The 26,355-nt window shown below is 45.5% G+C and overlaps 1 protein-coding gene across 1 annotated transcript in view; it reads right to left on the bottom strand.

The window, feature by feature from the left end:
- The window catches only part of FBXO4 (F-box protein 4), a 38,199-nt gene extending 12,718 nt beyond the window's left edge, over positions 1-25,481 (bottom strand). The window contains exons 1-4 of the mRNA XM_088455252.1: positions 25,163-25,481; positions 14,778-15,013; positions 4,652-4,872; positions 293-368 (exon numbers count right to left, since the gene is read on the bottom strand). Of these exons, the coding sequence (XP_088311378.1) occupies positions 293-368; positions 4,652-4,872; positions 14,778-15,013; positions 25,163-25,342 (713 nt within the window). The 5' untranslated portion in view covers positions 25,343-25,481. The remainder of the gene's footprint in view (positions 1-292; positions 369-4,651; positions 4,873-14,777; positions 15,014-25,162) is intronic.
- Between the last annotated feature and the right edge of the window lie 874 nt (positions 25,482-26,355).

Genomic DNA, 26,355 nt, shown 5'->3' with positions numbered 1-26,355 from the left:
GATTTCCCCAAAAATGACAGCACTATTTCGCCTATTTGCGTTTCGTCGAGTCCCCTTTTCGCCGATTTGGAATTGAATATGGGGATAAGCGGGGACGCGCGCGATACTTTTTCGCACCCAAAACCTCCGATAACGGCGAAAAGTCCGGCCTCGGACTTTTCGCTTCTAATTGAATATGGGCCACTGTTTTTCATAGTTTTAGTATATGATCATGGTATTACAGGATGTAAGGGCTGCGCAATAAGCATGAATCAGATAAAGTAATCACGGAGGTCGTATTCTGTGCACTTACCTTGTTGTAGAATATAAGGTTAAAATGTTAAACTTGTGCTGGTTATCGAGCTGGAAAGTGACACCAGAACCAATGCCTGTGGGGGGGAAACAGAATAAATGATAGTATGCATCATGATTGTAAGCTTGCGAGCAGGGCCTTCCTACCTATATATCCGTCTGTTGTTACCCAGTTTTGTTCTATTAATGTTTCCAATTGTAAAGCGCAACGGAATATGCTGCGCTATATATTATTATCCTTTATTTATATGGCACCACAAGTGTTCCGCAGCGCCTTACAAAGTACATAAACAAATAATTTTAAAAGTGACTTACAGTACAAAATAGGACAAGGACATGGATAATATACATTGATACATAATTGACCATAACACCTAGATATGCAACAGAGCGTAAGCAGCCAAGTGTTAGGTGCCCTTGGTGGGGGGTAAGAAGTAGATGAAAGTAAAGTAAGGAGAAGCACAAGAGGCAGGACTGGCGACAGGGGGGGACACCCATACCGGGCACCAAGGATCAGAGGGGCCCCGAGGATCAGGAACAAAAAAACCAGGGCAGCAGTACCTCTTAAAACAGCTGCTGTGTTGCCTGTGACAGCAGCCGTCTAGCCGAAGCCCCGCCCACTGACAATCTTCCCCAGTCAAACACTGGCTCACGTGACATGCAGGGGCCGTGCTCTTCCTCCTCCTGGGCCCCTCCTTCTTCCTTCCTGTTCTTCTCCTCTCCCATCGTTGTTCAACTAACCCCTTGCGGCACCTCTGCCCCCCCACCTGGCACCTCAAACCCCTCCCTTTCGCGGCACCTCCAACCGACCACCTTGCAGCACCTCCGACCCCTCCCTCTTGCGCACCTCTGAACCCCCTCGCGGCACACTCCTCCTCTTCCTTAGAGGTCCAGCTGAAGAGTGTATGTTCCAAGCCTCAAGATGAAGGTAAGTTGCTATGTTATTGTAATTTTAACACGTGTGTGTGTGTTTGTGCGTGCATTTCTGTATTAATTGTTTGTGTGTGTTATATACAGTCAGGTGCATAAATATTGGGACATTGACAGAATTTTCATATTTTGGCCTCTATTCACCACCTCTATGGCTTTGGAATGAAACAAACAAGATGTGCTTTAACTGCAGACTTTCAGATTTAATTTGAGGGTAATTACATCCAAATCAGGTGAACGGTGTAGGAATTACAACGGTTTCTATATGTGCCTCCCACTTTTTAAGGGGCCAAAAGTAATGGGACTATAAACTCAAAAGCTATTTCATGGACAGGTGTGGGCTATTCCCTCGTTATTTCATTATCAATTAAGCAGGTAAAAGGTTGATTCTAGGTGTGACATTTGCATTTGGAATTAGTTGCTGTCGACTCTCAATATGAGATCCAAAGAGCTGTCACTATCAGTGAAACAAGCCATCATTAGGCTGAAAAATCAAAACAAACCCATCAGAGATATAGCAAAAACATTAGGTGTGGCCAAATCAACTGTTTGGAACATTCTTAAAAAGAAAGAACGCATCGGAGAGCTCAGCAACACCAAAAGACCCGGAAGACCACGGAAAACAACTGTGGTGGATGACAGAAGAATTATTTCCCTGGTAAAGAAAAACCCTTTCACAACAGTTGGCCAAATCAATAACACTCTCCAGGAGGTAGGTGTATATGTGTCAAAGTCAACAATCAAGAGAAGACTTCACAGATGGGGTAAACAGGGAGGAAGGAGTATGTTGCAGCAAGTTAGAATGGGAAACTGTTAGTTAATTAATAAATAAATAAATAATGAAGAAAGCGTTTGGCTCTGCTGCGGTGCTGGTTACTGTGTAAAACAGTGATATAGAGCAATATTCAGATGCACCTTAGTACTGGAAAGCCCCCATCACAACCTACTCAACCTTCATGATGCCACCTCTGAGCGCGACTTGGATTAATCTGTCCACGTTTCCTTGTCGCATTTACATTGTTCACAGTTTTAAATATTGTAAAAATTCAGCAGGGTGAGATGTCGTCTCCAGCATAGAAACCACAACCACCGTCCTGTAATAATGTGCTGGGGGCCAGGGACACATCTGTATTGCCCTGAATTACTAAGGACAGGAGGGGTGTGTAGTTGTACTTTACTATTAACGGATCATAGACCGTATATATGCAGATATAGAATATTAGCAGGTGATGCACTTTAAGTATATTTTTATGCTACTTTTTTCTCTGCAGTAATTACATTCATGCTCAGTCAGCCAAAATCCACTGCAATGTATTACGCCACAGGACGAGTTACAGCCGGTGTGGTACGATTTGTCAACGTTATGTCGACAGTCATCAGGTCTACATGATAATGTCGCCATGGTTGAACTGTCGACATGCATGTTGACAAACCGTCCTGGTCTAGTGGTGTCTTCCCTTGTCCCTGCGGTAGCGGCGGCTCTAGCGTTTTCTTCCAAGTCCCGGCAGTCACGTGGTGCGCAGTTCCAGCGGCTAGGTGCCAGAAGCAGCGTTCCGTTTACTATTTTCCTCGCTATCCCCACCCCTAGTGCTAAGCCCTCGAAATGTCGGCATCCGATGTGAATTTTTCGACCTGTTGAACCATGTCGGCATTCTAATGGTTACTGCTGACTATCTGACCGGCAGAGCCGTAACTAGACTTTTTGGTGCCCTGTGCCAGAGAGAGCATTGGCGCCTCTCCCCCCCACCCCTCCATTTTTTTTAAATAGGGACATAATCTAGTGCCCCTGAAAAAAGGCCATAGTCTCATGGGGAAGGGCCAGGGAAGAGATGGGGGAGGCCAGGAGATGCTGGGGATAAAAGAAGAGGAAGCTACAAGAGAGAATGATAATAAACAGGAATACTGACAGACCAAAACAGCGCCCCCTGCCCTGCGGTATGACACTGGTCGCACCACCCTAGTTACGGCCCTGCTGACCAGATACGAGTTACAGCATTGTAACTAGTAGAGAGGTTGGCAACAGTTAGGCAGTGCACTATGGATGTTGGTTACAATTAGACAGAAAAGGAAATCATATCTTGGCTAAGTGTAACAAAACATACAGTAGTAACAGTGCTACCATTAGGGGGACCCTAGGCAGTTGCCTAGTGCACCGAGGGGTATAAAACACTGAGGTGCTCCTGTATGAGGCACCAATCATTGACATCTGACACTGCTGGCCACCACTCCCAGCCTGAGTTGGGAGTGTGGTACTTGGGTATGATGTTCGGGTATGATGCGCCACACTCCCAGCCTGAGAGCAAAGGATGCGGCCACTACAGTACCTCCAATCTGCTAAACTGAGAAGCCTGAGTGCTATTGGTCTCATGGCTTGCAGACTCATTAATACGGCACCACACAGCGCTGGCTACTAAGATTATTCCAGGTCATCTACTTGTACTTCTGAAACATCATTTAGAGGTTTCCTATCTGATGAAGCGGCCTCTGACGTTCCAAATGAGTCATTTACATTATTGGAAACTGCAACCGCTTTTATGAAACACCATCTACTCCAATATCGGTGTTAGAATATTTATATCCAGAACGACTCTTATGGTAATTCTCCTGACACACCTGTTCCTGTATGAGATTCCCTCCTTTCTACTTGCGTCAGAGTTGTCTAAATGATAGTCGCGTCTCCCAGGATCCTTCAACTTCCCGCAGTGTACTATTCCCAATGCGTTTACTCTGTACTACATACCGCACATATACTGCAGCTCTGTAAATGTCTGCAGGAAGGTTCAACTGTCGAATTATCAGTCAGAGATGGAAGCGGCGCTGATATTTACGAAGCTGAGTGATTATCGGTAACCTGCGTATGCGTCAATGTACCCGTAGTCGATCTCAGCGACTTTTTTACTTGCAGTGTGATTGACAGGCAGGGAGGTAACAGGGCATGGCCGCAAAGAATGCAGAAGTGTCGCGACCGTGTTTGGGGGCGTGTCACAGCCTGCATCTGTGATCCCGTACGCAATGTGGCTCCGGCGTGTCAGTTCCCGCGCCATCATTCTGAGTAGCCATAGGGTGACTCAGAACTGCGATAATGATCTGCAGGCAATGCTGCGCCTTTGTACGCAGATGCTTGGATTTGCATTCCTCGGCGTCTGCGACACTGGCATACTTTTGCGCAACGGCTGCCTACAGGATCAGAGTTGCGATGGCGTTAGCCTACGTCTGTGAATCAGGCAATACATGTCCACTTGTCAGTACAAAATAGAATTGAAACAATGTATCAAAAGAAAGCTGCATAACGTCATGGTCCTAACAAAGAAATACATTTTCCACAGGAGGGAATCCACTTTGTATCGCTACATCTTAGGTCTTCTGTGAGGAGTCATAAGCTGCACTGTAGCTCTCTGATCTCACTTATCAATGGGAGTTTCATTCTTACCATCAATTTGCCTTTGCAGGATGCTGACAACTGGGCACAGATCTGGAGAGGACATCATTCGTGTGACCAAAGAATCGTCCAGCTGCTCGAGACCAGGGCCGAACATAGCAAAGCGGGGCTCAGACTGCATGACCAGCGACTGCAGGAAGGAGGTCACTGCGCCATACAGGGGACGTCTGAGTTGCATTGACTTCCTGGTTTTTGGGCAGCCCCGTAAGTATCTATTAAAGGAAAAAAAAAAGTTAACAGTCACTTACTCAAAGGGTAAATTAAGTTTTGTGTGGAGTTGAGTAAGTTAATATACTAGAATACTGATGGCATGTACTGAGGTCTGCCCATTCTCCCTGATTCAGCTGGTTGCTGACGTCTTTTACAAACTAATAGTGGTAATGTATTTACCCTACAGTAGCTATGTGAAGCTCCTATTCACATGAACGGAAGATCATTCATGGAAGGGCTAATAAAACGGCAGCTAGTGCTAAAAGTGAGGATCACACTGGTTGGAGAGGCACAGACATCAGGGCACCAGCTGAACTAGGAAACAAGCGGTAAGTAGGATTCAATGCTATAGTATGAATGATTAAACGTAAGTCTTGTATCAAGAGATCTGAGAAAACAATCAACAAAAGGAAAGAAATATAGTAAATATTTTCTTTGGATTACACACAGACATGACCCCAATCGCTCCCTCCTAGTGTCACTGTGAGGAGTGCTGCTACACACAGTAATGAGCATGACAGTATCAGTGTGGGGAAAAGTAGTTTAGAGCATTTTAGACATCCCACATTTTATCTATAAATTATCTATAAATTCCCCAAAGCCCATAATCGCTGTATAATGTATAAACTCCTTGAGAGTATTGTTTACAACCACTTTACCTTTTTTCTTTCCTCCCACTCCCTCCTTGTCCCTTTTCAGTCTGGCTTCCGTTCTCTCCACTCCACTGAAACTGCCCTCAATAAAGTCAGCAATGACCTCCTTGCTGCCAAATCCAAGGGCCACTACTGCTCATTCTCCTTGACCTCTCTGCTGCTTTTAACACTGTGGAACACCCTCTCCTGCTGCAAATCCTTCACTCCCTTGGTCTACATGATACTGCCCTCTCCTGGCTTTCCTCCTACCTCTCTGACCGATCCTTCTCGGTTTCATCTCATGGCTCCTCTTCACCCCCACAGCCTCTTACAGTAGGTATTCCCCCTATACGTCCTCTCTAGGTGAAGTCATCAGCTCTTTTGACCTCCATTATCATCTCTATGCTGATGATACCTCACTAATGACTCGTATCTCCAACTGTCTATCTGCTATCTCTTCCTGGATGTCCCAGCGATTTTTTTAATCTTAACATGTCTAAGACTGAGCTGATAGTCTTCCCACCCTCTCACATCACCGCACTTACCACTATTTCTATTTCTTTATCAACTGATGAAATAACTATCTCATCTAGTCCCAAGGTGCGCTGTCTTGGAGTTATCCTGGACTCTTCCATCTCCTTCATGCCACAGATCAGGAAACCTCACTGAGTCCTGTCGTTTCCAACTCAAAAATATTTCTAAGATCAGATCCTATCTCACCCAGGATACCACCAAAACCCTCATACACTCGCTGGTCATCTCCAGACTGGACTTTTGTAACCTCCTACTATCTGGCCTCACCAACTCCAATGTCTCTGGTAATGCCACAGGGGCTGCTGCCAGATTGGAGAAATATGCCAGAACCTATCAGGCACCTCAATCATCTACTCAGACTGTGGCTGACCCCCCGCCCCCCCCTCCCCTCCATCTATTGAGGGTGATGCTGACCATAGTAATGCGTCACATTCCACTCAGCAAATTTTGCAAGCCATTTCCACTTCTGAGCAACGAGCCACTGAAAAAATTGGCCAGGTGCAGATTGATGTGTCTTTACTCCGTCAGGATTTACAAAAAATACGGGAGCACCGTATTTCAGATTTAGAAGACGTCACCTCCCCACTAAAACATACAGTTGAGGACTTATCTTCTCAGGTGGCATCTATTCAAACTAAACTTTCCGATGTTGAGGGTCGGCTTAGATGCAACAATATACGTCTTGTTGGGCTTCCTGAAAGGTCGGAGGGTCCTAACCCTGAGAAATTTCTCGAGGACTGGCTAATTCAGTCATTTACCCGTAAGGTCTTTAGTCCCCAATTTGCTGTGGAGCGTGCCCATCGGCTCCCCTCTAGACCTACCCCACCTGGAGCTCCTGCTAGAACCTTCATTGCTCAACTGCTACATTTTAAAGATCTGGACAGTGTTCTTCGTTTGGCCCGTACGAAGGGCCCGCTGCAGCTGGAGAGCCATTCTATTTCAATTTTCCCAGATTTTGCATTGGAGGTGCAGTAGAGTCGCTCGCAGTTCCTGCAGGTCAAGCGTAAACTCCGGGACAGCAATATCCAGTACTCAATGCGGTTTCCTGCGAGACTGCAAGTGGTACATAATAATACTACCCATTTCTTTACTACTCCTAGAGATGCGGAGGCATGGTTGGAGAGGCAGCCCCGTGCTCCAAATTGAAACCTCTTTGTCTCAAATTGTTTGAAATTTTTATTCTCAATGTTTAGTTTATACAGTGCTACAGGTTTTGTAGTAATTACTGTAATACTGCAATGTATAGCTCGCTGACTTTGATATTGTAAGTTTTTTTCTAGATGTAAAATTTATATAAGATTGTTCCACCAGGGGACCAGTTATAATTGTATTTTTAAAAGGGAGTTTCCTGCTGAATATAGTTATAGGAAATTATTTTCTATACCCCCAGTACTCTGTGCTCTATATAGGATTTAGATTGGATTCATAGTTGTTTAGCTATTTTATAGGGGGGTGGTAATGGCATGGGGATTAGGTATACCTCAGATTTTGTAGGTCATACAGGGTGGGTTAGGGATGGGACAGTTTGTTTTGTCTTTTTTTTTCTTTTTCTTTTAGGTCATCAGTATGTATATATGTCACTCTACAGTGTTCCTTGTGATCTACTATGCTATTTATATCTGATATGGCTGTTCAGGCCCATACTTGGAGGTATGTAGTCGGGAAGCCGGCGGACCTAATCCCGACAGCCGGCTTCCCGACTGCTTAATCCCGGCGAGGGTTAAATGACAGGTATCTAAATGTACTGGGTTTAGACACTTAGAGGGGGGATTAAGGTTAGGCACTGGGGGGGGAAGGTTAGGGTTAGGCACCCCTAAGGGAGGGTTAGGGGGTAGAATTAGGTTAGAGAATACTTACATTGGACGATCGAGATTTCCTTCTCTGCCGGGATGCCGCTGTCGGGATTCCAACCGCCGGGCATGGGTCCAGCAGTAAATCATACCGATTCCGTACTGGACCATCCTGTTACATATGGTATATTATCCTGCTTTTTGAGATTTGATGATGGAGGTACATTCCGACTCTTTAGTTGGAACGTTCGGGGCTTGAATGATAAAATTAAATGCTCATTGGTTATGTCTCGCATTAAGAAATATCATACTGAAGTTGTAGGTTTGTCAGAAACACATTTACGTGGCAGTAAAGTTTTGGTGCTCAAGAAACCTTGGGAAGGACATATGTACCATTCTACATTTTCTCACAATGCGAAGGGGGTTTCGGTTTTAAATAAAAAAATCCTTACAATTCAATTTGGAATCTAGTCTAGTTGATGCTCATGGTAGGTTTGTTTTCCTCCGGGCCACTATTAATCATATCCTTCTCCATATATTGGCTATATACATTCCTCCTCCATATAATAATGAAGTTCTTTGACAGGCTGCTTTATTTATTGGTCAATCCCCTGGTACTCCTGTGGTAGGTATGGGTGACTTTAATAACGTTATGGATTGGAGTTTGGACAGGTGGAGGTAAAGTGCTGATAATGTTATGCCTTCCCCTTCGCTCACTTCGTTTGCCAATCTTGTTGCAGAACTAGATTTGTTTGATGTCTGGCGTTGCAGGAACCCAAATATTCTCCAATTCTCATGTCAATCGGCTTCTTTTCATACGTTTTCTCGCATAGACTTGGTCTTGATTTCCCCTAATATATTGCCCATGGTGTGTGGGGTGGATTATTTATCCAGAGCTATCTCTGATCACTCTCCTGTGTTACTCACCTTAGCTTTGTCCCAGGATAGACGGGTTAGTTTTTGGAAATTACACCCATTTTGGCTGTCTGTAATGGGAGCCAGTTCTGAGTTATTGCAGCGTTGAAGGATTTTAATTTAGATAATCTCTCCCATCCGAATCCTAATACTAGGCACGATGTCATTAAAGCGTATATGCGGGGCTCTTTCATGAAGTGTATTTCTGAAATAAAAACGAATAATAGAAAGGAGGAATCTCGACTTGAAACATTGTGCTCACAGTTGGAGTCTCAATACATCCTATCTCAATCGCCCTTAGATCGTGAACTGTGGTTGGGCGCTCAGAAAGAGTGGTCGGAGTATCAATCCAGGCGCAGGCTGCTTTTCTCTAGACATAATCATTATTTTCAGGCTGAGGCTGGGGGCCGTTATTTGGCTTTTCTGGCTAAGGAGGACTCCCATACTAATGTTATACAGTGTATTCTTAATTCTAGTGGTCAGTCGTGTAGTTCGGGTGTTGATATATCTGAGGTTTTTTGCAACTACTATTCCTCTCTGTATGCTACCAGAGTTTCTTATTCAACTGACCAGCTGCAGGATTACTTAGATCGGGTTATCCTGCCAAAGCTTACTCAAGAAGCTATTACATATTTAGATGCCCCATTCACGTTGGAGGAAATTTATGCAGCTATTTCTTCCTTTCCCGCTTCAAATCTTGGTAGTGATGGGATTCCTGTGGAAGTATACAGACAATTTAAAGACTATTTTATCCCGTATTTATTAGATTTGTTTAGTTCTTTATTTAAAGGGGGGTCTTTGCCACCTTCTATGTCTGAAGCTATTATTGTAGTACTAGCCAAACCTGGGAAGGACTACCTGAATCTTACCATCCGATTTCCTTGCTAGCTACGGATGTAAACATTTTGGTATGCAGTCGGGAAGCCGGCGGATTTAATCCCGACAGCCGGCTTCCTGACTGCTTTATCCCGGCGAGGGTTAAATGACAGGCATCTAAATCTAGACGCCTGTCACTTTACCGACGCCAGTAGACTGGCATCCCGATTGAAGTGATGCCATGTGCCGAGCGTGGACAGCTTGGGGGAGGGTTAGATTTAGGGCTCCCGGGGGGGGGACTTAGGGTTAGGGTGGCGGGGAAGGGGGGGGGGTTAGGTTTAGGCACTGGGGGGAAGGTTAGGCACCCCTAAGGAGGGTTAGGGGGGGGAGGTTAAGTTAGTAAATACTTACCTGGGGACGATCGGGATTTTCACCCATGTCGGGCAGCCGCTGTCGGGATTCCAACCGCCAGACAAGCGTCCGGCGGTAAATCATACCGATTCCAAAAATTTTAGCTAAATTACTTGCTACATGTTTGAATTCAGTAATCACGTCCCTTATACACCCTGACCAGACTGATTTTATGCCGGGGAAGTCTACGATCCAGAATCTTCGTAGATTATTTTATCATTTACAAAGAAGAGATATGCTCGGGGAGGAGGCAGTGGTGGTGTCCTTGGATGCTGCCAAGGCCTTCGACTCGGTGGAGTGGGGTTATTTGTGGGCCGTGCTTCACAGGTTTGCTTTTGGCCCCCAATTCATTCATTAGATTGGTCTTCTGTATTCTTCTCCGGCAGCCCGAGTGTATGTAAATGGGTATATGTCAGCTTCTTTTCCTTTAGCGAGGGGGACTCATCAGGGTTGCCCGTTATCTTCTGCCCTTTTCGCCATAGCTATTGAAAATCTGGCTTGTTTGCTGTGTGCAGATCCAGATGTTCAAGGTATTAAAATTAGTGCAGTTGAGGATGTTGTGGCATTATATGCAGACGATATGCAATTGTTTTTAAAAGACTCGGAGGATTCCTTGAAATCAATGCTGCGTATTATTGAATTGTTTGGTGTTTTTTCAGGGTTAAATCCAGCATATTCCCTATTTCTGGCCATATTCCTGAACGAGAGTGGTGGTCTTGTCCCTTGCAGTGGACCTTAAAACTCAAGTACGTAGGTGTATGGATTACGCCCTTAGCCTCGGATTATATTTCACAAAATATTGACCCTATAACAGCTAAATTTAAAACGAAGGTTCATGTATGGAAAAAATTGCCCCTATCAGTTTTGGGGAAAATAAACTTATTTAAGATGTCTATTCAACCCAATTATCTTATATTTTGCAACACTCTCCAGTAGATGTTCCCAAGAGGGTGTTTTCAGTTACTGAGAGAATACTTTCATCTTTTATATGGGGCCTGCTAGAATTTCTATTAGAGCCCTTAGTAGGTCTAGAATTGCTGGAGGGTTGGCTCTACCTAATCTTCGGTTATACTACGTAGTTGCTCAACTGGCTCATCTGGGAGATTGGGTGCTGGATCTGCGGGTGCAACGCTGCTGGGCTTCCTGGCTGAACGTGTGGGAGCTTTCCTTGCCCCATTATTGTGTTTACTCTCTGGTATGTCTGCTTCTAGGCTACCTCCTCTGCTTCGTCAGGGTTTGTTAATTTGGCGATATGCTCATACCCTCTTTGACTGGTCTGATGTAGAACAATCTGATTTTGATATCCCAAATACAGCTTTTTTTCGTTCTCTGCAGATGCGACATGCTGTTCACACACAATTTGCAGGTGTTTCTCCTGTTCTCTCCCCGACTCCTGTTAAGTCCTTAGTTTTAGCTCTGGTGGTCTAGGGGTAGGGTGTCCTTTATTTATTCAGTTCTTAATGATAAACTCTGTCCAGCATTACTTTTGCCTCTTAAGTTTAAATGGGAAGCAGATTTGGGCCCACTCTCGGATGAACATTGGTCTCAATTACTAGGCTCAATTAAATATACTACACCATGTGTAGTATATTTACTACACATTTTTATGTCCTGCATAGAGTTTATCGTACACCTGTTTTTTTGCGCCGTGCTGGTCTTAGGGAAGATTCTATGTGCCCCCGATATCAGGATGAGAATGCTGGGTTTTGGCACTTATTATGGGAATGCCCGCTAGTTTTAACATTTTGGGAACTTGTATGGAGGGATATACTGGTAACGGAACCCTCTTGCCAAGATTCAGTCCTGAGTTATGTTTATTTCTACTTGATCTGGAGGAAAAACATTCTTTGGTATTATATCACTATGTCATGTGTCTTTCTAAGCTGGCCAAGGTCATTGTGGCTCAGAAGTGGTATACGTCTGACCCCCCTTAAGTGGAGAATCCTGGTAGGAGATGTAAATCAGAGATGAAAGACATATGTTCAGATCCCGTAGTGGGATAGATGTGCCATTCAAGACTAGGTAGACTTAATGATGTTGCTGCAAATATATAATAATTGTATTTATTTATTGATATGGGTGGGATGTGTGTGCGTGGGTTTGGGTGTAAGCATTTGTCATGTTCGCCCAACTAGCAATACATTGAATATCGCAGTGGATCTTTATCCTTAAGTACTGATATTTGCCGTGTTCTCTTTAGCTAGGCGATATTTTTATTGTCATTTGTAAGTCTGATTTCTATATATCGCCTGATCTATGAATATATTATATATGTTTTTCATGTGTTTTATCTAGTGTATTATTCTTTTTTCTTCTCTCTTATCTTTATGAATATGTATTATGGTCGTATATGCTGCTGATGACTGTTTTTTTTTGTTTTGTTTTGAATTGTTTGTATTTTTGTAATTCTGGAAACTTGTTCTTAATAAAAAGTACTTGATTTAAAAAAAAAAAAAAAAAAGCCTGAATATAAACTATACATACATCATTGGGTTGTATTCAAAGTTGTATGCAGGGGAGTTTTAAGAGAAGAGGGGACAGCCTCCATTTGGGCTCCCTCCTCTCTGACAGAGCAGTAGATTCTGGCTTAATGCCAGAATCTACTGAGCATGTGCGGGTCTCCGGGAAAATGGAGCCTGTACCTTATTCTCAGGGACATATTTTCTGCGCATGTGCGAGTCACCGGGAATATGGCCGCCGCCATTTTCCCTGTGATTTTTGCTGCTCTGCATCACTCTGGAGACTACGGACAGATAAGTACAGTATAGCACTATGTGGGTTCAGGGCGTGCGCCCCCTGGAACCAGGGACACGTGTGCACCTCACACCCATTATAGATACTCTCCTGGTTGTAATGCAAGCGTAATTGCAAAATGCTACAATGGGGACCTATTGCCACTGGGTAGGGGGATCTATTATCATTAGGGGGTGGGAGGTAATTTTACAATGTGGGGCCTGTGAACACCTGGGAGTGCAAGAAACCCTATAGGCAAAGTTTTTTTTTTCAATAAAAAAACAAAAACACTATTGCTTTTCTTATGAAATTCTGCATGTTTGATAGGTCACATGATTACCCTCTCAAGTAAAAAAATTAGAGTTGCATCAAAGATGGCTGACTTCAAGATGGCCGCCATACTGGTGATATACCCTAAAAAGTTTTTCTCCACTCCCATATCATATGTCTAGACACAGGATTAATATTTCCTTACTCATTTCCTTTTTATAAGGGTGTTTCCACACTTATGGACCACCCTGTATTTAAATATATTTTCAAAAATGTTTTTAAGTTCATTGAAAAATTAATTTTTTGAGGCCTTTTGTTAATAAAAAATGTGTCAGTTAAGTGTTTCAAACACACCCCATCACTAGTACAAGGCTCACGCGATTATGTATTTTAATATTACTTTAAATAAGCAATTTAAATACAGATATTCAGCGGTACTGCACAAACTTACACTTGTTGATACTTTACTGATTGGGGATTGACAACCCCATAAGCAGCTATAGAATATCTTTAACAAAAGGGTTATATTTACTTCTGGCCCTTACTGTACTGTGGTCCTGTCTACATGCCCCCTCTGACCTGGCCCCTTCTTTATTCCAGGAAACTTGTTCTTGCAGCTCCCTGCCGCAGCTAGTTTCCTGGAATAACCAGACGCGCCACCAAAAACTTACGTCCGCACTGAAGAAAACAGCAAAACAAAAACTGCGACTCTGAATAAGGCCCATGTGTGTATGCCGGTAAGTACTGCATCTAGGATACCTGCTATGATCTGAGGTAATGGTATATAGTGATACAAATGTCTAACACAAGGTTCATTGAGAGCAGAATATTATCTCTTGGCTAAACTGAAAACTAAAAAAAAGGGCCGTATTCAATTAGTTTCACACCCGCGATACTGTATCGCATGCCGCACTTTGCGCCGACTTCGCGGGTTTTAGCCGCTGAAACTTATCGTGTGCGCCCCCCCACTATTCGCCGTATTCAATTCCAAATAACGCAAAAACGCGTCTCGGCGAAACTCAGTCGAAAAGTGCTGTCAGAAATGGGGAAATCAGCCTGACACCCCCCAAAAGATGCACTAACATTGGGGATCAGTATAGATGTCCCCGATTAGCCCCCCTGGAGCTATTTGGGGTACTTATATGCTTTCAATCGCCTCTATATAGCGTCTTTGCACAAGTGGTGAAGAATAGCATTAAGCAGTATTTTTTGGAGAAAATAAGTAGTCGTGTCAAATTTAGGGTACTTAAAAATGGGTGCAAGCATAGTTTAAAATCACTAAAGTGAAGTTTTAAGTGCCGCCAAAAACGCACCTTCAGCACGCACCTGCAATCAAAAAAACACCTCACCCATACTTGCAGACCCCCCTAAAGTCTATTTAGCTAGTTTTTAAGTTTGTACCCCCACTTTGCACTTTTTCTAAGTAATTTTTTGGGATGTTCCTCGCTTTTTTTTTTTTTTTTTACGCAGTTATCCTTTGGAGGGCTATCCCAAGGGTGCTGAGTGTTTTCCCCACCTTTGCACCCCAAAATAGCGATTTTGCACTTTTTTCCGACACCTATTCATAGGCGACTCTTTTTCGCCTATTACATTGCATTGCGTTTTTGCATCCGTGAAAAGTGTTTGCAATTGAATATGGCGATACTTTTCCACCTGGCGAAATGACGTCATCCGCGATACTTTTTCGCAGATTACGGCTTTTCGCTGCTAATTGAATACGGCCCTAAATGGGTAATCCAAATGGGACAACCATTAACATCAATGTTGATTGTCTGCTGCAGGTTCCTTTAATTATCGATTACTCACATAGACATATAATTGAAATCATTCCCCTCCGTTGATTCAGAGATGCAGGATTTCAGGACATTTAAATCTGGCAAACTATGGCAATCAATTGAAGACCACAAGGGAATATCCCGTAGCAGAAAGTATTTCCAGAGAAGGCGATCTTGAACCATTAAATGCCAGTGACGATTTGTTACTCTAAGCATGCACAGGTCTTGTGGTGAAAGAAAAGACATTATATACAGTTGCATATCAACCTGAAAAATAAAGACAACCGTAAAATTTTTAATTTACAATCTTAAACAATTGGAGGTATAATCATTTATCATAACAGACTGCATTTAATCAAATAACGCCAGCTGCACAGATTAATCATAACCCATATAGTTACCTATCAAACATTTGCTTTAATTTTGTAAATTGCAGTCAAAAATTGGCGTAACGCGATTCATGATGTCCATGGTTACAGCACATCAGTGCACTCAGCAGCACTTTTTAGATTAATACGATCTGTCTCTGGCGAAAACAGGCTTCACCCTATCAATTCATTTTTGGCGAGGATAGTGTTTATTTATGAAGGATAATAGCTATACATATATATCGCTGAAACACTTTTTTCTGTAAGAGAAAATAGCTGATTTTCTTTTTCCAAATAATGGGAATAAAAATAAACTCAAATTTTGAAAATATTTTAGAATTATTTTTTTTTTTAGCTCGCTAAATGGAAGTGAAAGCGTTCAGTTCTAGTGTCCATGCTATGCGAGTCATGCGTGCGCATAACCTTTCTAGGAACGGACATTGTTATGCTGGATACACACAGGCCGACATATTGGCATTTCAATCGAATGGCCAATATATTGTGGGCGTGTCGGCTGGTGTGTACCAGCGATAAGTCTGTGAACGACGTTGTCTACATACATATCGTGTGGGCTGTGGAGCACAGCCAATGCCCAATATATTTGCCGATATGTTGGTGCATCGTGCTGCAGAGGTCGCTGGTGATTGACAGCTGCACTGGGCGGGCACATGTAAATGTCCGCCCAGTTGCGAGTTCAATCACAACACATTGGGCCGACGATTTGTAAGTGTGTATACACTTACCAATCGTCAGATAGGACAGAGGATCGGTAGGGTGGCCGAGGAGTTGTTCTAGTGTGTACCCGGTTTAAGATGATGTTTATCAACTATCGATGTTTCCAATCTGAAGAAAATACTTTTCTTATGGAATTGTGGCTTTTCAATGATTGCCAGTCATCGGACGCAGCTTTCCGATGCCCATCCTACCGCTGACAGACTTTTATGCAGCACATAGTAACCATTGATGGTTATACCATCGTATGGTTTTGATGCAATAGCTAGTAAACCATCGCATCACTTGATTTGATGGCGGAAGTACGGAAACCATTTGATGCTGGGCTTCCGATGTCCATCCCTAATCCTCTCAGATTAGTCTGGCAAACTGGTAAATTGACCCTGGACCTATATCGTCAAGGCAGCCTGGTAATACTGGGCCAGAGGCATAACACACTGAGAGGTTTATATAATTTAAAGTGATAGGTGGTTTTTGATCTCAGTAATTGTAAGCCAGCCCTATCCTTATACATTAATAAGCATGAGCTTTTGTGTGGAGAAAATGTATTTACATTGTGGCTACCCTTTTCCTAATCAGTAAAGTAGTGATATTGAATCAATCTTAGGACTGCTTGTATAAGTTAGGGTGCGTTTCCCCTTTGTCTAAATCTTCAAGAACTGTACCCTTTGTTTCCATACCAGAAATATGTAGCTTACGATGCTTATTTTCTCATAATTCAAACTCCTGAAGCACCAAAATCAAAAGGTTAAGTGAAAATTTGTTCCTACAAACCACAAGTCACTTCCCCTTGCATTTCAAAATTAAGGAAGTCTAGTATACTTATGATCTAGTGGCTTTGAATTGCTTTTATCCAGCCACATTGTAAAAGTGAAATTAAACATAAAAAAAACCTCCAAAAAAACCCACCCCACAAAAAAAATAAAAATAACGTGTTAGAGAAGGTCGTTTGTGTTAATGAAAAAGGACCAACCAAAATTAGTAATAAATAAATCTATATAATAATAATAATAATAATAATAATATGTTCAGTCCTGTCTCCCACAAGCAAGCGCAGTGAGATCCGGGACACGTGCCTCCCTGCTAACGGGACAGACCCTAGATGTAGAGGATGGAGAAATAAGAAAGTGTACAGCTGGGGTGGAATAGGGTAGGAGGCGGGTTGAGGTGACCTGGCACATGCCATGTTTGCTATACTAGTAAATAATCAGAATAATAAAAAAGGCTCCATAGCACTGTTATCTGTTTTCCCATCACATGAATACAGATCAGCCCCCAGCCAATCACAAGCCATAAATGTAGGAAACCCCTTTTGATCAGCCAGAAGCAGTCCTGAGTACTCCCGGCTTTAGGGCCATATTCAATATGGGAGCGAAAAGTCCGTGCTGGACTTTTCGCTCCATATCGGAGGGTAGAGTGGGGATAAAGTATCGGGCGCGTGCCTGCTTTTCCCCGTATTCAATTTAAAAGGAGCGAAAACGGGACCCGTCAAAATAGGATCTGCAAAAAAAAAAAAAAAAAACGTGAATTTTTGGTAAATGTGCATTGGACCTCCCTAACGATGTCCAGACATGGGGGATCACTATGGGTACCCCCATTTTTGCCTGCTGAAGGAAGTCGGGGTTTGTAATAGCCGCGGCAGGTGCATATTTGCGGCTATGAAGAAGTGGTGAAGAAAAGCACTTAGATTTTTTTTTTGGGCAAAATAACTATTCCTATCAATTTTGGGGTACATGAAAATGGGGGTAAGCATATATTTAAGTCCCTAAAGTTATTTTTAAAAATTCAGCAAAAATGCACCTGCCGCTACTCCGGCAATGAAGAAAACACCTGCCGCATGTAGGGGAACCCCTCTGGATTAAATTTAGCTATTTTAGAAGTGGTTTTTCTTTTCTTTTTTTTTTTTTTCACCCCAAAATTTTAAATATTTTTTTGGGGTGTCCCGATTTTTGTTTTAAACTTTTTTTTTTTTAACACAGACCAATTTAATGGGCCATTCCCAAGGGTGCAGGCTATTTTTTTTTTAAAAGCCTGCACCCCTAAACCCCAATTCTGCACTTTTTTCTCCAGCTAAAGGCTGGTGAAAACTTATCCCCGTTTTTTTACAAAGAGAAAGTCTTTGTAATTGAATACGGGGATAATTGAAACATGCGAAAATGACGTCATGCAGCCAAATTGAATATGGCCCTTAAACATTAATGGCAAGTAGCGTTACGAAAGAGGTGCATAATACCCCTTTTCCACCGAAATCCTGGGTTTTACCTGGGAATTTTTACCCGGTATTTTGCCGGGTCGTACTCGGCTTTGACACCATTTCCAGTGCACCCTTGTCCCGGGTAACCATTGTTTCCACTGTACCCGGGAAAACACAGCAGAACCTATGGATGTCATAAATAATGGACTTTATTGCGTCTCCTGATGATTACATCAGGAGCCAGCTACCGAGAAGGACCAATCAGCGGCTTTTAGAATTACCTAGGTAAAAAAACGGGGGAAAAGCAGTTTCCACTGCAGCGTTACCAGTGGCTTTACCCGCTAAAAACACTACTCGCTACCCGGGAAAAAATCCAGGGTAAGTAGACCCGGGATTTTTTCTTGGAGCAGTTTCCACTGAGCACAGTCTCGGGTAAACATGACAATTACCCGGGATTTTTAGGCAGTGGAAAATGGGAATTATTTTGTTTTTCCCCACTTGGACTACAACGGATTAAAGCAGAAGAAAAGAAGACTATTTTCCATTGGACTATGAAGGACCAAGAACAAAAATATTTTTTTAGATTTTATAGATTTAATAAAGTGGTAAACAAAGTTTTGGGGAGAAGTTTTATTCAATTAAAACTTATTGTAAACGTGTGTTTGTTATTTTTTATTTTTTTGTATAATGGATAGAGGTTTGAGGAGGACCAATCCATTACACTGGGACCAAAATTAATGCATGTCACAATGACCTCTAATTGTCACAAACCAAGGAAAACATTTAAAGAGAAAAAAAAAGAGGGGGCGTTAAAACTATTTTTTATCATCGTCTCTGCAAGCTGACACTTATACTCGAAGGGGGGAATTCAGTTCGGTGCAATGTGCCACCATGTATGACTGCGATAATGATGACCATCAATGGTTAACTGTTGTTTTGCCATCGATGGCAGAGATTCAATGTTTCTGTGCCATCGATGGCAGACTGGGAACAAATTTTTTTTCTTGTACCTGGCATCATGGGGTTAAGCCCTCCCTCCCCTTCCCTGCCCTCTAAGCCCTAGATGATTTTGTGCCATCGACAGCGATCACCGATGGAACCATAAACCTAAACTGCGATGCCCGGCTGTGTGCGTATCTGCCAGTTACGTTAGTGCCAAAATCACAAGATCTCCTTAACCACTCCATGGGATGCAAGAGAAAAATATGAGATATGGTAAGAACTTACCCTTGTTATCTCTATTTCTACGAAGTCCATAGGGTTCCACAGGATACCTTGGGGTATAGGTGATGACGTCAGGCATCGGGCACCATAGAGTTAAGTTTTCAGCCTCCCAGGATGCACTAGGGTCCCCCTCCTATACCCCACCCTCGAGCCAAGGCATCTCAGTTACGTACCAAGCCATAGGCCGGAGGAGGAGAAGGAAGAGAGAGAAAAAAGAACTGGACACACACAAGAATCACATTCTCACCAGAGGGAGACGGAAAAAACGGTGACCAGAGTAAAGCCCATCTGCAGCACAGGTGCGACAGGGCGGGAGTCCTGTGGAACCCTATGGACTTCGTAGAAATAAAGATAACAAGGGTAAGTTCTTACCATATCTCATATTTTCTACTTCAGGGTCTATAGGGTATCCACAGGATACCTTGGGGATGTCCCAAAGCAGTATCCTTCAAGGGTGGGGACGCTCCTGTGCTGAAAGGAGAATCCGCCGCCCGAAGGAAGCATCCTGAGAGGCAAAGGTGTCAAACGCGTAATACCTTACAAATGTATGGACCGAGGACCACGTGGCAACCTTGCAGAACTGGACTGCAGAGGCACCACGTCGAGCTGCCCACGAAGGACCCACAGACCTAGTGGAATGAGCCCTCAGAGAGGATGGAACCGGCAGGCCTTCATGAAGATAAGCTTCTGAAATGGCCATACGGATCCAAGCTGCCAAAGTTTGCTTTGAAGCAGGCCAACCCTTTTTACGGAAGCCATAGAGGACAAACAAGGCGTCCGACTTCCTAAACGAAGAAGTGCGGTCAACATAAATCCTTAAGGCCCGCACAACGTCCAAAGTGGCCTCACCCACCGACAGGTCAGGTGAGTTAAAAGCCGGCACAACTATTTCCTCGTTGATATGAAAACGGGAAACAACTTTGGGAAGAAAATCAGGACGAGTGCGCAGCACCGCCCTGTTCCCTTGAAAAATCAAGAAAGGGGGTCTACAAGAGAGAGCCCCTAAATCAGAAACACGTCTGGCTGAAGCAATGGCCAGAAGGAAAAATTTTTAGCTGTCAGCCATTTAAGATCCACTGAGCCCAGTGGTTCAAACGGCGGTCCCTGAAGAGCCCTCAGGACCACCGCTAAATCCCAAGGCGCCACCGGTGGAACAAATGGCGGCTGAATTCTAAGAACACCTTGCATAAAGGTACGCACATCAGGGATTATAGCACTCCTACGATGGAACCAGACAGACAGGGCAGACACCTGCACCTTTAAAGAAGCAAGGCGAAGCCCATGGTCTAGTCCCGTCTGTAGGAAGGCTAGCACTCTAGACAGACGGAACTCCCGAGGTGCATAACCTCTCGGTCGACACCATTGGAAGAACGTATGCCACACGCGATGGTATATTCTTGCAGAAGACGGTTTCCGAGCTCTCAGCATAGTGCGTACTACAGAGCTGGAAAACCCCCTGGACCTTAACATGGCCGTCTCAACAGCCACGCCGTCAAAGACAGCCGAGTCAGTTCCGGGTGAAGACAAGGACCCTGTGACAGTAGGTCCGGTCGTAGCGGCAACCGCAGAGGGATGTCCACGGACAGACCCTGAAGGTCTGAGAACCAGTGCCGTCTGGGCCACGCGGGAGCTATCAACAGGAGCGTACCTCCTTCCTGTTTGAATTTCCGGATTACCCGTGGAAGAAGGGAAAACGGAGGAAAGAGATAGGCAAACCGGAACGTCCACTGGACGGACAGAGCATCCACCAGAGACGCCTTTTCGTCTCTTGTACGAGACCCGTACACCGGCAACTTGTTGTTGTGCCGTGACGCCATGAGGTAGATCTCTGGAAGACCCCACCTGTCCACCAGAAGTTGAAAGAACTTGCAGAGACCATTCCCCCGGATGAACGTCCTGGCGACTGAGAAAGTCGGCCTCCCAGTTGAGGACTCCCGGGATGAATACTGCGGATACGGCCGGGAGATTGCGCTCCGCCCAGATCAGGATGCGGGACACCTCTACGAGTGCCGCCCAACTTCGGGTTCCTCCTTGCCGATTTATGTAGGCCACGGTGGTGGCGTTGTCCGACTGGACCTGCACGGGATGACCGTGGAGAACCCGATGGGCCTGCTGGAGAGCATTGAATACGGCGCGGAGTTCCAAGATGTTTATCGGAAGCTCCTTTTCCGCCTGAGTCCATCTGCCCTGGAACAAGTGTGGACCCGAGACCGCTCCCCAGCCCCGAAGACTGGGGTCCGTCGTCAATAGGACCCAGTTCGCCACCCAAAACGGACGACCCTTGTTGAGATGGGTCGTCTGCAACCACCAGGCAAGGGACAGGCGAACCTCCAGAGTGAGCACCATCGTCTGGGACTTGAGACTCTGAGGCAGTCCATTCCATTTGGACAGGATCAATTGCTGCAGAGGTCTGGAGTGAAACTGGGCATATTCCACCATGTCGAATACAGACACCATGGAGCCCAGTAACCTCATCGCCGAATGCAGAGACACCCGGCGACTCTACAGACAACTGCGCACCCTCAACTAAGGAAGATCTTTTCCCTCGTCACAAAGATCCTTTGCTGTCCGGAGTCCAATAAGGCTCTGAGGTGCAGAATCCTCTGAGACGGGATCAGGGTGGACTTCTGCCAGTTTATTAACCAGCCGTGCCGTTGGAGTACCGCAATCGTCAGGTCCAAGTAGCGTAGAAGGAGCTCTGGAGATCCTGCTACCAACAGAAGGTTGTCCAGATACGGCAACATGCGGACTCCCTGCAGCCGCAGGGAAGCCGCCATGACCGCCATAACCTTGGTGAACACACGTGGTGCTGTCGCCAGCCCAAAAGGTAACGCCCGGAACTGGAAATGATCGTTGCGGATTGCAAACCTGAGGAACTGTTGATGGCGTAAAAGAATAGGGACATGCAGGTAAGCGTCCTGTATGTTCAACGACACCATGTAATCCCCAGGTTCCAGCGCCAGGATGATGGACCGTAGGGTCTCCATCCGAAACCTCGGCACCCGCAAGGACTTGTTGAGTGCTTTGAGGTTGAGGATCGGACGGTACGACCCATTGGGTTTCTGCACCAAAAACAGATTGGAATAGAAACCCTGGCCCCTCTGGGAGAATGGAACAGGCACTATAACTCCAGCCTGGAGCATAGTGTGCAAAACCTTCCGCAGTTCCATGGTTTTGTTCCGGGCTGATGGAAAACCCGTGGTGAAGAATCGGGACGGGGGCCTGTGCCGGAAGGAGAGGGCATACCTGTGAGAAACCACCTCGAGAACCCAAGTGTCTGTCGTGCTAACCGACCAACACTGGGCGAACTGCAGCAGACGGCCTCCCACTCTGGGATCCCCCAAAGGGAGGCCCGGACCGTCAGGCCGCAGGTTTGTCATCGGACTTAGGGGCCGGACGTCTGGTACGCCAGGCCTGCTTCCGGGGCTTGGCTGATTTTTGGGGGCCAGCCTGACGGGGAAAGAACTGTGCTTTAGGCCTACCCTGGGCCCTGTTAGGCCGAAAGGATGACGTACCTGAACTGGAAGGAACTGCAGCAGGCGGGAGACATGCCGATTTGGCTGCCGCCAGCGTGGCTACAATTTTGTCCAGATCCGGACCAAAAAGGACTTCTCCATTAAAAGGCAAAGCTTCCAAACCCTTTTTGGAATCAGCATCCACCTTCCAAGATCGCAACCATAAGGTGCGACGAGCCGCCACAGCTGCCGAAGAAACCCGGGAAGTCAGTGTACTGATATCTAAAGCCGCTTTGTTAATGTAAGTGGCCGAATCCCGGAGATTGCCTATCAACTCGGTCTGTTCAGCCGCGCAGTCGAAATCGAAAGACGCCTCCAAACTATCAGCCCGGTGCTCCATAGCTCTGGCTACCCAACAAATGGCCATAGCCGGCCTGGCTGCCCCCCCACGAGGGAATAAACGGACTTCAGGCAGATTTCCACCTTACGGTCCGTGGCATCCTTTAAGGAGGACATGGAGGGCATGGGCAACGTGGCACTTCGGACCAGGAGTGTCAAATGAGAATCCACCTGTGGCGGTGATTCCCACTTAGCAAAATAATTGTCCGCAAACGGATAGCCACTGCTAAACGTTTTTGAGGCTGATACCGTCTGCCAGGATGTTTCCACGCTTCCTCTAAGTGGTCCACCAATTGACCCGAAAGAGGAAACACTGTGGTGTCACCCTTAACATCTTTGAAAAAGGCATATTTGGATTTTGAGACCGGAGGTTCATCATCCTCAATAACTAAAGCTGTGTGGACTGCACGAATAAGGCCAGGTATATAAACCTTAGACTTAGCGTCCGACTCTTTAGTACGGAGAGGTTCTTGGTCCGACAGATCCAGAATCTCCCCATCATCGGTCGTCCCCTCGTCATCCTCATAAGGAGCAGACAGAGACGCCACCGGCCGCTTGTGAGGCCGTAACACGGACTCCCCTTGTAACACGTCTGACAAATGCTACACAGAACTTGTCAGAGAATTAACCCACGCGGGCTCCTGAGAGACCTGAGGGGAAATAGGGAGACTGTGGGGTACCATCAGTTGTCTCGGGAACCCCTGCATGGGTGACGACACCACTGACTGCTGGGACAATCCCATTTGAGGGAACGCAGGAGCAGAGAGGAGGCCGGCCTGGGGGAGGAGCGCTGCCACAGGGCCAATCGGCAGGTGCAGAAAGGGCTGTGAGCAGCGGGGGAGGCGCCAGCCATGTACAGGGAAGGCGCGCTCCCCTGGCATGCAATTAACCCCTGGGACGCCGCAGCGCTACCGCTCAGCGGCGGTCCGCTGTCCCAGGGGGGTAGTGGAAGCGCAGGTCCGAAACCTGGCTCCACGCTGCAGCCAATCCCCAGGGAGCCCCCTGCCTGGGGACTCTGGACCATGTTCCAGCGGGGACCCACCGCGGGACCCCGCTGCTTACCTGCTGTCCCCCTTGAATCCGGCCATGGTCCCAAACATCTGGGGTCACCGCTAGCTGTGACCCTAGATGCCTACCAGCATCTCCGGATCAGTACCGGCGTTCTGGTACCGGCGGGGGTGTAGGGAAGACAGCACGGACGTCAAGAACGATTGTCCATGCTGTACCTCCAGATGTGCAGCCACAGCTGCCTTGTAGAAAACTTCAGGGGCTATCCTTAGCCCCCCTCTAAACAGGAGCATCCGACTCCGGCCAGGCACCAACGAAACTGAGATGCCTTGGCTCGGGGCGGGGTATAGGAGGGGGGACCCTAGTGCATCCTGGGAGGCTGAAAACTTAACTCTATGGTGCCAGATGCCTGACGTCATCACCTATACCCCAAGGTATCCTGTGGATACCCTATGGACCCTGAAGTAGAAACTTGTGATGCCGTGGGACGCATTGTGCCATTTCATAACGAGGGATTAAATTCCCTTCCCCCTAAAGGGGCTTTTTGATTTGGGGCGATGTCTGAAAACCATAGTTACACTTTTAATGGTGACACTGTGACAACATCATATCGGTGACCCATCGTTGTACTGAATTGAATATGCCCATGAATGATATCAAAATGTCAAAAGAGATAAAGTGGAGAAGTTGCCCATAGCAACCAGTCAGCTCTTAGGTATGATTTATCTAGCAGTCTATAAAATGAGTTCAAAGCTGGTTGGTTACTATGTGTAATTTCTCCACTTTATCTCCTGTGAGAGCCTACTTGATTCTACACACAATGCCGACCTAAAATGTGTACCTAACAAGAAAGGCCAATGTAACAAAACAATATTAAACTAAGCTTTTGTGTCTCCCCAATAAAAGTTGAACTTTCTTGAAAAAAATTGTCTAATAAAAATAAAAAACTATATATGGTCTATATGTTATATATGTATTATCCTGTGATTTAGTTGTTTTTTTTTTTACAGCCACAGGCAGGAAATTGGACACTCACCGGCAATCTGTCCAGGGGGCTGTCACTATAACCCAGGACAGGGCTGTCACTCACAGCTTCCCGCACCGCCCGGCCTCTCACACTCTGCAAGTAGCGATCCCTCAGCTGCCTGAAGCCCTTTATGATGGCAGCCTCCAGGCGACTCCATTCCACCGGAGAGACAGCGCCCCCCTCTGCCATCCTGCACTCCTCTGTCTGGCGGACAAACCCCAGCCAGCACCCTCCTAGATGTCAGTGTATCACATGTCTCTCTCTCTCCCACTACCACTTCCTGTTGTACGGAGTCCTAGTTCCAGCATCATCATAGGAGTGTCACTGCCGGGGGAAATGCCACACCAGGAGGCAGACATATTCCTCGTCACGTGATACCCCCATGTCACATGACCTGACCCCTAGTACACACAGAGAGAGCAGCTTGGTGACGCGGTAGTGATTTGTGCATGTGCAGCTGTACTGGGGAACACGCTCTTGCGCACTGTTGAGGTGATGAAACGTAGTTGCAGTTTAATAATAGAAAAAAAAAAAAACTTGACTCCCTCTAAAAATAATTTTTTTTTTTTTTTAAATAGTAAAAGTTCATTGTGATTCCTTAACACAAACTAGTTTGTTTCCCATAGACAGTAAACTGGTATCGTGTTTTTTTTTTTCTGATGGAAATAGAAATTCCACTCAGAATGGCCGTCTCAGCTACGTAGCTGAGGCCGGTAAATCTGCGTTGGAAGATGGAGACACTGGCTTCGCCACTCCAAGACAATGGGGCCGACATGATCCCGTTTTCGGGAATTTCCCGTCCCAAATGGCTGCAGCATGTCAAGCGGCGGCTTAGGGGCACTGTGACCGGAGAGCTGCACATGGGCAATGCGGATCTCCACCCAACGGAGATGTAGGTAAACTATCAGGTTTGCGTACATCTCTGATCAGGCCCTTAATCATGACAAGAACATGCGCAGCCACCGGGACTACGGTCTCCTATCCTCCTGCAGTGCAGGCAGCCGCAGCCCCCTCATTTAAGAGGGTAGGAGCCGCTGCTGATAATAATCATAAAATAATATGTATTTCAATATGGAATAAATATTTAGACTCCATTAAATGTTCTTGTCAGGAGCTCAACTTTTCATGTCTATATAAGCACCTTATTTTTCTGTATATAGGCTGTATAAGGCCCACCCAAAACATGTATATGTACCGCTACA

Source organism: Taudactylus pleione, unplaced genomic scaffold (assembly GCF_031769625.1).
Source record: "Taudactylus pleione unplaced genomic scaffold, aTauple2 ptg000647l, whole genome shotgun sequence".
NCBI lineage: Eukaryota > Metazoa > Chordata > Amphibia > Anura > Myobatrachidae > Taudactylus > Taudactylus pleione.
The sequence above is the reverse complement of the archived record's forward strand: the minus strand, read 5'-3'. Positions and strand labels throughout refer to the sequence as shown.